The 12,910-nt window shown below is 31.8% G+C and overlaps 3 protein-coding genes and 1 long non-coding RNA gene across 8 annotated transcripts in view; 3 read left to right on the top strand and 1 right to left on the bottom strand.

Annotated features, from left to right (window-relative positions):
• The window catches only part of LOC145937593 (uncharacterized), a 227,773-nt gene extending 223,989 nt beyond the window's left edge, over positions 1–3,784 (top strand). For 2 of the 3 annotated variants that reach the window (XM_083040737.1, XM_083040736.1), the window contains 4 exons: positions 46–288; positions 1,702–1,832; positions 2,056–2,236; positions 2,600–3,783. In XM_083040737.1, coding sequence (XP_082896863.1) covers positions 46–288; positions 1,702–1,832; positions 2,056–2,236; positions 2,600–2,875 — 831 coding nt within the window. In that variant the 3' untranslated portion in view covers positions 2,876–3,783. Of the gene's footprint in view, positions 1–45; positions 289–1,701; positions 1,833–2,055; positions 2,237–2,599 lie in introns of all 3 variants that reach the window. The other variant, XM_083040735.1, reaches the window with a different exon arrangement.
• Positions 3,785–5,746: 1,962 nt separating this feature from the next.
• On the top strand, positions 5,747–8,755 carry Cabp1 (Protein disulfide-isomerase A6 homolog CaBP1). Its single transcript, XM_083040127.1, has 6 exons — positions 5,747–5,889; positions 6,193–6,386; positions 6,472–6,696; positions 6,850–7,056; positions 7,171–7,496; positions 7,880–8,755. The coding sequence occupies exons 1-6, from the start codon at positions 5,841–5,843 to the stop codon at positions 8,196–8,198; spliced, it is 1,320 nt and encodes a 439-aa protein (XP_082896253.1). The 5' UTR covers positions 5,747–5,840; the 3' UTR covers positions 8,199–8,755.
• Positions 8,756–8,784: 29 nt separating this feature from the next.
• LOC145937200 (uncharacterized) lies at positions 8,785–10,789 on the bottom strand. Its single transcript, XR_014425519.1, has 3 exons — positions 10,259–10,789; positions 9,796–10,011; positions 8,785–9,635 (listed from the first exon to the last, which is right to left on the bottom strand). It is a non-coding gene; the product is annotated as an uncharacterized LOC145937200 (long non-coding RNA).
• A 183-nt stretch (positions 10,790–10,972) lies between these two features.
• Mrps14 (mitochondrial ribosomal protein S14) lies at positions 10,973–12,899 on the top strand. 3 transcript variants are annotated; one of them, XM_083040053.1, is made up of 4 exons: positions 10,973–11,061; positions 12,041–12,135; positions 12,242–12,379; positions 12,607–12,899. In XM_083040053.1, exons 1-4 carry the CDS (start codon positions 10,983–10,985, stop codon positions 12,790–12,792), a joined length of 498 nt encoding a protein of 165 aa, XP_082896179.1. In that variant the 5' UTR covers positions 10,973–10,982; the 3' UTR covers positions 12,793–12,899. The 3 variants fall into 3 exon arrangements, with proteins under 3 accessions (XP_082896179.1, XP_082896181.1, XP_082896180.1); XM_083040055.1 differs by lacking the exon at positions 10,973–11,061 and adding an exon at positions 11,773–11,930 and having other exon boundaries at positions 12,044–12,135; XM_083040054.1 differs by lacking the exon at positions 10,973–11,061 and adding an exon at positions 11,773–11,930.
• The last annotated feature ends 11 nt before the right edge of the window (positions 12,900–12,910 follow it).

Here is a 12,910-nt window from a genome sequence, read left to right as displayed (position 1 = left end):
ATTCGTATAACTTGTCACAAATAATATCATGATTTGTTTTGTCAGTATGCCTCTACGACAGAGTCGAAGATTCAAGAGGCAAAACTTTCGAGAAAGTCAACGATCGCGAAAGGCGCGGATTCGACCGGAAGTAAAGCGGCCACAATCGGAGTCGTGGACACAACAGATGGTGTCGCTTTTCAAAACGGTTCACTGCACGAATCTACGACAAAGAACTTCGATAATCAACCCGCGGAAGGTGACACAGTGTCGTCGAAAAAATCGCCAACGAAGAAGTCTTATAGCAATGTAAGATCGATTTTAATTTTATTAAAAAGAGTTTAATATATGAATACATTATTTCAAGTTATTTCAAGTTATTGGATGAATCAAAAAGAGTGAATAATATAAAGGCCGATTTTTGTGATATTATTTAAAATTAATCGCTATGAGTGCAATTATATAAAACATAGATATCTTTATAAATCAAATTAAAAATCCAAGCTTGAAAAGTGGTACTAAATTTATCTAATGTTCCATAATAATCGCTTTTTAAACATAATCATTTGTTTCTTAATTATCAATATTGCATATTTTTTAGTTTATAAATTATAACTTTATCAAACTAAAACTTTATTAAAGTTCAAACTTGTGTGTAAAATTAATAGAAAAATAATTTTGCTGCCCATTCTATTATATTAAAGCTGAAGGTAATTCAAATAACTTACTAAAAAAAGTATATAAATAAAAATTTTGTTTTAAGAAAAAATTAATTCTTTTTTTGTGTGATATTGCAAAGAAATTAGAAATAATTATATTTTATTAACAGTTAGTGGAATTTAATTATCTTTAAATATTTTATATGATGGAATAAGAATATTAAATATGTTCTTCTACAATCCTTCTTGATTTTGCTATATTTTTTTATTTCTCGATTTTTAATGAAAAATAAAATATGAAATTACTTACTAGTTAGAGATTCATAAAAATTCTTTTCTGTCACAATAATATTATTACACAATTTGTTAGTCAATCTATTGAAAAATTGTTAAAAGAGTGAATGGATTAAATGCCGCAGTTTTATTACTAACGTGCAGTTCGTTTCGATATTATTGTCGTTTCGAGAGAAGTCGAAATAAATCCGTATTTATTCGATCAAATCGTGACGGGTCGGCGGTGAAAAAAGACAGTGCAAGAGTAATGCTCTCTGAAACGCAGCGTCAAAATAAAATGTCGCCTCTCGTGACGCCGACCCGACCAGGCAGTTAATCGCGCATGGATTTTCCGCCCCATTTCCAAATTGAAAGTCGTATTGTGCATGTACAAAAAATCAATCAGCAGTGAATGCCAGCCAGGTATTTGACGTAAAACTGAATTATATTGCTAGTCTTTTCACGGCTGTGTAATTTATTTCGCAAACAATTGCAATCAAAATCAATTTAGAAATATAATCTGTCAAAAAAATTGAAAAAATCCCAATGTTAGTTATAGCATCACTTCGAAAGAGAATTGATGAAGACAACTTATATATAAATTATAACGTTATACAAAGTACAATTATATTTGATAACCTTAGTAATCTAAATTTTTATTTCACTGTCAAAAAGTTTTCAGAAATTTATGAATTAAAAAAGCATTTAAATGCAAATATTTTATAGAAATATATTTGTATGTATTTATCTGTGCATTTAATTTATATGCGCAATTTATTTATTTATCTAGAAGCAACAAACAACTTCCAGCACAGATCGACCAAACTCATCGGTGTCAAACTCCAGTGCTAGCTTAACTCGTGGTCAAATTTCTAGCTCGAAAAGTAAAATGACAACAAGAGCTAAGGTTTCTACTTCCGCGTAAGTCTTTTCAGAATCCGCTGTATATATATATTATAAAAGAAAGCTAAAGAATATCTTCGCAAATCAATGTATTGTCAAGTACGAGCATAAGTTTCATAACAAATTGATAAATGCGCGATGCGCGCACATAAATCGAGATGCTAGAAAAAAATTATAATTCTCGCGAATCAGAATTTCATATATTTTCTAATAAAATATATTTGTGTGTGCATTATTACAGGAATAATTTAGTAGCTTGTAAAACATGCGGACGTAATTTCGCCGAGGATCGAATCAACTACCATGAAAAAGTCTGTGTGAAAGTAGCGAATATAAAGAGGAAGAAGTTCGACGCAATGACGTTCCGAATCAGAGGAACTGAACTCGAACCTTTTGCCAAGAAAGGTATTAAGAAGCAAGAGGTCAGTATCCTTTCTTTGTTCATCGATTATCGTTTCATTTATCTTGCGGTTTTTTTTTCAATTCCAAATTTTATTGACATTTTGAATCATTTGATAATCGATATGAACGGGAAAATGATGTATCGATTCTTTAAAACTAGTGTTATTTTTATCTCAGTCAATAAATATTTTATATAAATATTTAAAAATCAATAAGAATTTATGAATTAAATTTTATTGAATTCGATAAAAAATATTATTAAATATTGACGCATAAAATAAGTAATAGACAAATCGTCATAATACACGCTTTGCGTCAAAGGTTTCAAAGGCTGGAGGATCAAAAATAAAAAAAATAGTAATCATGTACTCACATTGTTGCAGACGAAGAAACCGCAGGTGAAATCCGATTGGCGGCGCAAACACGAGGATTTCATCAACACAATTCGTTCCGCTAAGCAGTTTCAGGCACACGTGGCAGCAGGTGGGAACTTAAGCGACTTTCCACCACCTCCGCCCAGCGATACCAGCGATTACATCCAATGTCCACACTGTAAAAGAAAGTTTAATCAGGCTGCAGCAGAACGACACATTCCCAAGTGCGAAACTATGCTTCATAATAAACCAGCGCACTTACGAGCGTCAAAACCGAAACGCTAGCAAGATTACGATGATCTTCCCGGCCTAGATCCTCCGCGAATCAATTTTTGTGCTTTCTAATAAATAATCATAGTCACTGTCTAGGTACACTATTTTTCCCCTTCTCGCGGATTTACTAGCGAATATAATTTTAATATGTTTTTTTGCGTCAGAACGCGATTTAATCGATTTAGAAATTTTCGTTCGATACATGTCGATACTCAAATGTGATTTAGAAGATTGTTCAATTGACTGTTGAAATTGGAGAACATTTCCAAATTGTCTTTTTGTTAAATATATCAAATTAACATTTGTAATACATGAAAATTATGTGTTTATTATAAGTTTTTTATAACACGTAATTTCTATTATTTAAAGATATAAATGTAAGATTACAATTTGGAAATAAGTTCTTCAATTAGAACGTTTGCATTTTGCTACAGTGATATAAATTTTATAAATTGAATACTTGTATAATAAAATGAGTAAAAATTAAATTAATAATAATAAGAGTTATCTATATGAACTAAGTGTATTAGGCGGTATGTCTAATTGCAAAATTTGAGAGCCTAAAATTTTAGTGTTATTGATAACAATTTCAATAGTTATAAAGTCAATAAAAATGCCTCTCTGCTAATCAATATTGCTTTTTATTTATATTAAAGTTATCACCCCAAGTTACAGTTTTGGAACTGTCAATAAATTTTTTAACATTTTATTATATCGCGTTTTCTACTTGTTAGAATTAAATGCATTTTTTAACCGCAAAGATTATATATAGATAATAAAACAGATATAAAAGTACGCTGATATGTATACATGAAATAAATATATTATATAGCACAAATGAAGTAATTAAGTTGATTTTTATTTTATAACACATAAATTTGTGTAAACAATAAATTACACGGTGTAATTAGGCACGTTATAACGTTGTGATTTCTTTATTTAGCATGAATTTTTTTTTATTATGATCTTTGAAATATCGTTCAATTTTATGTATATACAAAAAATGTATTTGATTATATTGCAGAAAAATATATTGAGAAATTATATATGAACAAATGTAATGTGTTATTTAAGCTTATATGTTTCATATCTCTTGCTAAAAAAAGTCATAATACTTATAAAATCTTTTAGATTTATAATAAATCGCTTTTTTCAAAAATTAAAATAAAATAAAAATCTTTTTTAACATAATGATATCTCATATATTTATTTTATATATTGTACTTAATTTTTTATACTTTTATATATATCCATTATTATTTTAAACATTTTTCTTTTTTAAAAAATACGGAAAGTGCAAACGAATATTATTAAATTTAATTTTCCCCATGATTAATATCACATGTTATACTATAATAAATAAGTTAATATAAAAGTTATATATTAAACTTTTCTTATATATTAATAAATTACGTTTTTTACTTTATCGTAAGACACGCTAATGGTGTTTAAAACTCAAAAGTTTCTCATATATACAAAAATGTTACTTCTCCATTATTATCTTATTATTTTTTCTTGTCGTTTTTTATTTAAAGCGGCAGAGCGAAGTGCTTATTTATTTTCCGCTCATTTATTCACCTAAGAATCACAAGTATTATGCAAAGCATATAATCGACATAAAATTAATGGTAAAATATAATAAGCAGCTAATTGACTAATAAACCATATATATATATAGAAAGAGAGAGAGAGAGAGAGAGAGAGAGAGAGAGAGAGAGAGAGAGAGAGAGAGAGAGAGAGAGAGAGAGAGAGAGAGAGAGAGAGAGAGAGAGAGAGAGAGAGAGAGAGAGAGAGAGAGAGAGAGAGAGAGAGAGAGAGAGAGAGAGAGAGAGAGAGAGAGAGAGAGAGAGAGAGAGAGAGAGAGAGTGAGAGAGAGAGGGGGGGAGAGAGAAATATAGAGATGAGATAGATAGGTAGATATTAAATAGATATACGTGCATATGTACCTGACGATGATGTTATCGTCATATTTTCGATGCACTTTGACGAGACAGGAAGATCGAACTCGACCGCGCAAGGACGAATTTTATCTTTACCGAAATCGCGTATAAAATCACGAAACTACACGCAATGTTTATGTTATCACACTCTGCTATGTAGTATTTTCGATAATTTTGATAATTTCGCACGGCAGAATGCATTTTTACGCAAAAATATCGGGAAAATGTCGGAGCGACTTGAATCACTTAACGCACGAGTCGACGCGACGTGCACTTTTTGGCGCGACTTCGACAACGAGTTCATTATGGCGGACTTCAATCGATAAGTAGTTGCGATTCTCGAAACGACCACTATCGATTGCTCTCTCCCTCGCTCCCACCCTCTCTTTCTCTCACTCTCTTTCTCTCTCTCTCTCTCTCTCTCTCTTACTCTCTCTTTCTCTCTGTATATACATTTATACATATATATTATATATTATATACAGACATATTATAGGTAAATAGATAAAGATATGTATGTGCATATGTACCTGACAATAATGTCATCATATTTTTGACACACTTTAGCGAGACGCATGAAGATTTCGATCGAACACAACCGCACAAAGCCGAATGTTATCTCTACCGAAATCGCATATAAAATCGCGAAACTATACACAACGTTTGTATTCTGACACACGACTATGTAGTATTTTCGATAACTTTGATAATTTCGCACGGCAGAATGCACTTTTAGGCAAAAATATCGCGATAATGTCGGAGACTTGAATCACTTTAACACGAGTCGACGCGCACTTTTCAGCGGGTTCTCTATGACGTACTTCAATCTATCGAAAAGCGATTTCTCGAAACGACCACTATCGATTGCCGACGAACCAATCAGAACGATCCACGAAACATCGAGATATCGATATGATATCTGGCTATGATACCGCCAGCGCATCCGGCGAACGTCAGAACCTTACATGGAGGCGATATAGAACGTTTGTGTAAATCGTGCGCTTCGCTGTTTAACGGCAAAAGTGAACTGTTAAGTGATGTCTCGAGTCGTTTGTGAAATCTGCAGCAAAATGTTGAAATTCTTAGGTGAGCGAGAAACGCGCACTTCTTATTAATTTGCCGGCTCGATGATGCCGGTCGCTCTGCAATGACTTTTCACGTTGCAGTCAGTAAAATTTGATTAATTATCACCAAGCTTCTATATGAGTGATATCGCAACAAGTGTTTCTCACGTTAAGTCTGATTTCGTTAAAGCTCTATAATTCCTGCATTTTCTTTTAGTCCTTATATGTATTATGTAGTTCAAAGTGTCCTTATATGTAGTTCAAAGTTACATGAAAATTTTCATGTTACATTTAATAATACATCTGTATTTCTTCTTCATTATAGGTTTTCTGCTGCTGGTTACTGGAGCGAATTGCATGTACGCATCCAATTCAGCTGTCATTGATCTTAGGCCAAATAATTTTGACAATTTAGTTTTAAATAGTGATCATATTTGGGTGGTTGAATTCTACGCACCGTGGTGTGGACATTGCCAACAGTTGACACCAGAATATGACAAAGCAGCTACTGCATTGAAGGTTAAAACCCATCATATTTTATTATTGTTTTTTTAAGTGTGTATGTTGACTTTTTTAAATGTGTACATTTATCGTGTTCTAACAGGGTATTGTAAAAATTGGTGCGGTAAATGCTGATGAGCACAAGTCCCTTGGAAGTAAATATGGCGTTCGTGGTTTTCCAACAATTAAGATCTTTGGACTTGACAGCAAACCGGAAGATTATAATGGCCCAAGAACTGCTGCTGGCATTGTTGATGCTGCATTAAATACCATCGGTCAAAAAGCTCGAAGAGCCTTAGGTGGCAAGAAAGCAGAAAGTGAGTCCAAGGTAAGCTAAAATTATATAACTGTAATTAGTTTTAGATATTTACAAAGATTAAAAAGATGATGAAATATGTATATAAATACATAAATAGAAATAGCTTTCTTTGGTGACATGTAAATTGATAAATAGTATTAATCAGAATATTTATTTATGCAGAGTAAAGATTCCAAAAATGTAATAGAATTGACGGATGAAAACTTCGACAAAACTGTTTTGAATTCCGAGGATATGTGGCTGGTTGAATTTTATGCTCCTTGGTGTGGTCACTGTAAAAACTTGGCACCCGAGTGGGCAGCAGCAGCTAGTGAACTAAAGGGCAAAGTTAAATTAGGAGCATTGGATGCAACTGTAAACACATTAAAAGTAAGATACATGCTTTCATCTTACATACTAATATTTTTTTACAATATAATCAATTTAATATAAATATATATATATAATGTAAATATATAATATTTCAACATATGAATGTTGCAGGGTAGTAAATATGAAATCAAAGGCTATCCTACCATCAAATATTTTGCACCAGGCAAGAAAGACGCTGATTCGGTACAAGAATATGATGGCGGTCGCACGAGCGGCGATATTATTAATTGGGCGCTCGAGAAACTAGCCGAAAATATCCCGGCGCCAGAAGTGATCCAAATTACATCTGAGCAAAGTCTAAAGAATACCTGCGAAGACAAACCAATCTGCGTAGTCTCTGTTTTGCCACATATCCTAGACTGTCAATCTGATTGTAGAAACGGATACTTGAAGATTCTGAATAGTCTTGGGGAGAAATATAAGAAAAAGATGTGGGGGTATGTATGGCAAATTCATATTCATTAATTTTAACATAATCCAAAACTGATGTTGATCTTTCGTATATTTGAGTATGATTATAAAATTGATTTTTTTATAATTGATTTTTTACATTGTAAATTTTATTTTATAATGTACTAAATAAATAATTAATAAATAAAATATTAAATTAGATTAGATGTAAATAGACTAGTATATAATTACTTTTAATATAAATTTTGAAATCTGATTATAAAATCTAATTTTCTAAATTTTTAATTCTGAAAAGAATTATAGCAAAACATTTTATACTTTATCTTTTTACTTTATCCTTTTACATTTATATCATCTCTAATTTGTATAATAAATAATTTTTACAAAATTATAATTACTTTTTTTACAGATGGGTTTGGTCCGAAGCTGGTGCTCAACCAAACATTGAAGACGCTTTAGAGATTGGAGGTTTTGGTTATCCTGCATTGGCGGCTGTCAATATCAAGAAGATGAAATACTCCTTGCTGAAGGGCAGTTTTTCATATGATGGAATAAATGAATTTCTACGAGACTTGAGTTATGGTAGAGGTGGTACTGCAACTTTGAAAGGTGCTCAATTACCTATTATTTTTAAAACAACTGCTTGGGATGGCAAAGACGCCGAACCTCCTCAAGAAGAAGAGATTGATCTTAGTGATGTTGATTTAGATGAGAAGGACGAACTATAATTTCGAAGCCAAATGGTTAAATTCTTAGAATTTACCACATATGGAAGTACATTGTTTCTATATAAAACTGATTAGGAGCATTAATCGTAAACCGCAGTCTAAACCTCATTCGCTCGGGAAATTTATTTTGTATCAGATTTAACATCTGTACTTGTAAGATTTTTACATCGATTCAATAATTTCGTGATAAAATTTATGGTACAATGATAAAGAATAATTCTATTATTTGATGACTTTTACCAAGATTAAATATAACATATATATACATATACACACATATATATATATATATATATATATATATATATATATAGTTGTCACTCTGTGTCTAAGGAAAATCAGTTCTCAGGTGTAATTATTCATTTTTATAAAAATACATGTCTAATTAACTCTTCCATCTAAAAGCCAATTTTAGCCAATTTTCAATAAAGTTTTGTTAAGTTGCTTTAAGAAATTTAAACTAGTCTAGACTCAGCATAAACATATATGCATATAATTCTCATATTCTCATTGTTCTCTATGTATTTGGATAAAGGAAAAAAAATTCGAAGAACGTACGTCTTGTGTTATAATGCATTTTTCTTAGCTTGCTTATTTTTTATAAAAAAGTAGGTTATTTAAAATACACATAGTTTATATGTAAAGTCGTATATATATATATAGTTTCCTATTTGTAATAAAAATACATACATTTACATGTATACTGTTTCTAATAAGTTTTTTTACGAGCTTAATATACTGATAGCTTAAGAAAAAAACTTCAACTAGGATTATTAATTGATTCTCCCTGTAATGGGACCAAATTTAAAGATTGCAAAGTTCAGTCTGTTATTATAACGCATGTTAGTCTTTTTTGCATTTTATAATATTAAGTTTAATATCATCTAATTAAAGCATATTCTATAGTCTTCCATCGCAAGCAAAATTGACATACATTGTATATTATTTCTACAAAGTAACTTATGTTTAAAAAAATCATTTTTGACAAGTGTATATGTATTTAAAAGATACTATTTATAATTTAATTTAATTTAATTTAATTTAATCATTTTTTCAGTTGTATAATTCAGTCTGATCTTTTGCAATAGCTTATAAAATTACAAGATGGTTCTATTATTTCTACATTAATCACTGTAAATGCATTTGTATAATTTATAAAAATTAATTAATTTTATTATTACATGTAAAGGTAGTACAAAAACAATCTCAATGTTTAATATTTTTCTACTCTGAGATCATAAAACTGCCATTAAGTTCGTATAAAACTTAATTATTGTTAAGCTCATATAAAAATACTGATATCCTAAGTGAATGTATACTCACTTATGTATAAAATAAACATATAAATTTGTTTTTTCAGTCTTTCTCTTATCAATTTAGTGATTTGATCGATTTAGTGGTACATTGTTCGATACGTCATTTAATACATTGTTTGAACTGCGATAGAGTGGCATATTATTAGTCATATTATTGTCACTATCAGTACATACAGAGTTAACTTCAGTCGAATCTATTACATCATGAATCCGATCTCTCCCACATATGTATGGATATAGTATAAATGCATAATATGTTATAGTACTAAGTATAATTATACCTAAAATTATCGCAATTATTCCCCAAGCTGAAACACCAAGTTTACCAGTTGGAGGTGAATCTGATGCGTTCGTTGATGTTGTCTCTGCTAAATTCTGATTTTTCTTATAATATTTGACTGGTACATTATCATAATCCTTGCTATAGTGATAATTTGTCTTATAATTTTGCCTCGAGCCATATGAGTATACTCCACTTTCAGCTATGGAGAGAGTTGCTGCACACACAATCATTTTTGTATCATTAAATATTAGAAATTATTTATGATAAAAATATATATAATATTTATACTGAATAAGAGATAAAAAGAGATAACAATTACAATTAATATAATCGCAATAAAAGCAGAGATAGTATTTCTAATATATTTCTATTTTTAATATAGGAGCTCCAAATGTAAAAATATTTATTTCATTTATAAAAAATTACTAAAAAATGTTTTAATGGTTTTAGCATATACTTACCAATAATTATGATAAAAACAACAAAATATGCCGCCTTCATAGTATTTCGACTTATCTATTTGCAAATAACTTTATTATAAATGCGTAAATAAGGCGTTTTTTGTTACTTTATTGTTAATGCAGACAGAAAGGATTAATTATTCACAAGTACAAAATGTAGCATTCAGCGTGCAACAAATAAACAAAAATAACAAAGCGTGAAATTCCACAACCGACAACCTACGGTAGAGAAATTTTAAATATCCCTGCTATTATTATAGGGAATTTAAGCAAAGCATTTTCTAGAAAATGTTTATTGAAAAATTCGATGATGTTCTGCGATTTCACTATCAATTTGTCGCTAGCATCTAACTGATCACGTGATCTGATTTGTGACGCTAGCGTCAAGAAGAAAAAGCTTGATTTGTTCAGCTTTCAGAGAACGAAGAACGAGACGCTTGTCATAGTTGTCGACTGTGATTCGTCGATTAGCTTACGGCGAGAGGGAGAGAGCGCGTGTCGATATGCGCGCGCGTTCGACTTTAACCTTCAAGTGGCGCTGCGTCGCGTGGTCGCGCGGCGGTCGGAATTCGGCGGCGCGGAGTGGGGGTGAGTGGTGGGGGGATGCGCGCGCGGCGCACGGCGCACCCCCCACCACTCACCCCCACTCCGCGCCGCCGAATTCCGACCGCCGCGCGACCACGCGACGCAGCGCCACTTGAAGGTTAAAGTCGAACGCGCGCGCATGTCGGTGGCTGATGTTCCATCTACGTATTTTATTACGTCTGTGGGCCGTGTTTTTATTCCTCCTTCCTACTGTTATGGCACGTGAATTTTTCAATCATTTCTATCATTTGAGTCATTTGATTGATCAGAGCGAAAGAGATAAGGATTTCTCCATCCCGATTGATCGATCAAATATTTGTAGCGTCAGTTTAAGCGTTAATTTAATTTAATCTCATTGTCAGTTGTATATCAAATGCGTTAGTTGCACTTTGTATATACCGGTGAGCGAAGTGAAGTTAACCAGTTAACGTTTGATTTAATTTTAATATAAGGGTGCGATTTCACTATCAATTTGTCGCTAGCGTCTAATTGATCACGTGATCTGATTTGTGACGCTAGCGTCAAGAAGAAAAAGCTTGATTTGTTCAGCTTTCAGAGAACGAAGAACGAGACGCTTGTCATAGTTGTAACTTGGACGCTAGGCTGTTTTCACGCCAGCGTCAACAGACGCTAACGTCAATTTGTTTTTATTGATGCTTGACGCTGAAATCCAGCGTCACAGCGTCAAGTGAAAATGCATCCTAAAGGCTCATTCAGACAGGACGCGTCAAACGTCAAGCAGCGAGCAGCAATCATTCAACAACCAATAAGCGAGGTAATATTAGCAATGGCGTAAAAAATATTGCCTCGCTTATTGGTTGCTGCTCGCTGCTTGACGCTTGACGCGTCCTGTCTGAATGAGCCTTAAGCTAAAGCTAAAGTTCAGAAATTCGCTGCTAGTATACTATCTAGAAAATCTATAATATGTGATAACGTGAATACAAGATTAATAGCGTATAGGCTTATTCAGACAGGAAGCTTAATTGGCCAATAAGAAGAAGAAGATACTAGTGATGAATTTCTGAACGCAGCTCAAGTATCAAGTATATTAAAATAAAAGATGATAAGGAGGAAATATTATTATAAGGTATTAATTCAAGAAATTCTTTGTTACTAACGATATTATTTTACTATAATTTTATAATCTATATTTAACATATTTGGCATATGTTGCTAATCACATGTGATGTGTGATAGAAGCAGCTGATTTGATAAACATGGCGGCGTTGAAAGGATGCGTTTCAGCTATCTGCAATATTTTACCGAAAAATATTAATTCATTAGGATATAGCGTAAGTGCGGCAATTCATCTATAAATTTGGCCTTAATATATTATATCAACACAATTGTGTCACAACTATATATTCTGAGTTTTTAATTTCATGTATTTTTTTACAGCTTCAACAAGTACGAAACTTTGTCGGCTGCAGATTGTTGCGTGATAGAAAGCGTAGAAGATGGGCAAAACAATATGCTGAAGAGCGATTGCGACTGGTTGCCTTGAAACGAAATAGTATCTTACCAAGAGAGATAATAGTAAGTGACGATTCTTCTTTTTTTCAAACATTCATAATTTCAACACTTGCGAGTTTACAATTTGCACAGTACATAATTTATATATAATTTATTATCGATATAATATTTTTATATATTATGATGGATTAGTGCTTTATTATTTAGAACAATATATAATGCATATTGCTTGTATAATCTATTTTATACAATATTGCCTGAATATAATTAAAACAATATAATATTTCTAGAAACTCGCTGGCAAGCAAATAGATGAAACAATTCCCAGACAGACTGCTTTGAGACAATTGACGCCAAGATGCGTAGTAACTTCTCGAGGTCGAGGTACAGTGCTTCGATGGAGAATATCACGATTCATCTTTCGTGACTTGGTCGACTACAATAAAATGGCTGGAGTACAACGTGCTATTTGGTAGACTAATATACATCAAACAATATCAGACTTTTATTATATATGAATATTAATGTAGTGTGAATAATATACACGAGTGGATGCAAATAAAATGTTAAAAAATAAAAATTACATTTTATGTG

The sequence above is a fragment of the Prenolepis imparis genome, unplaced genomic scaffold (assembly GCF_030444845.1).
Source record: "Prenolepis imparis isolate NDT839.2.m4 unplaced genomic scaffold, iyPreImpa1.0 SCAF_6, whole genome shotgun sequence".
Classification (NCBI taxonomy): Eukaryota; Metazoa; Arthropoda; class Insecta; order Hymenoptera; family Formicidae; genus Prenolepis; species Prenolepis imparis.
Note: the sequence above shows the minus strand (reverse complement) of the source record. Positions and strands in the feature narration are given on the sequence as shown.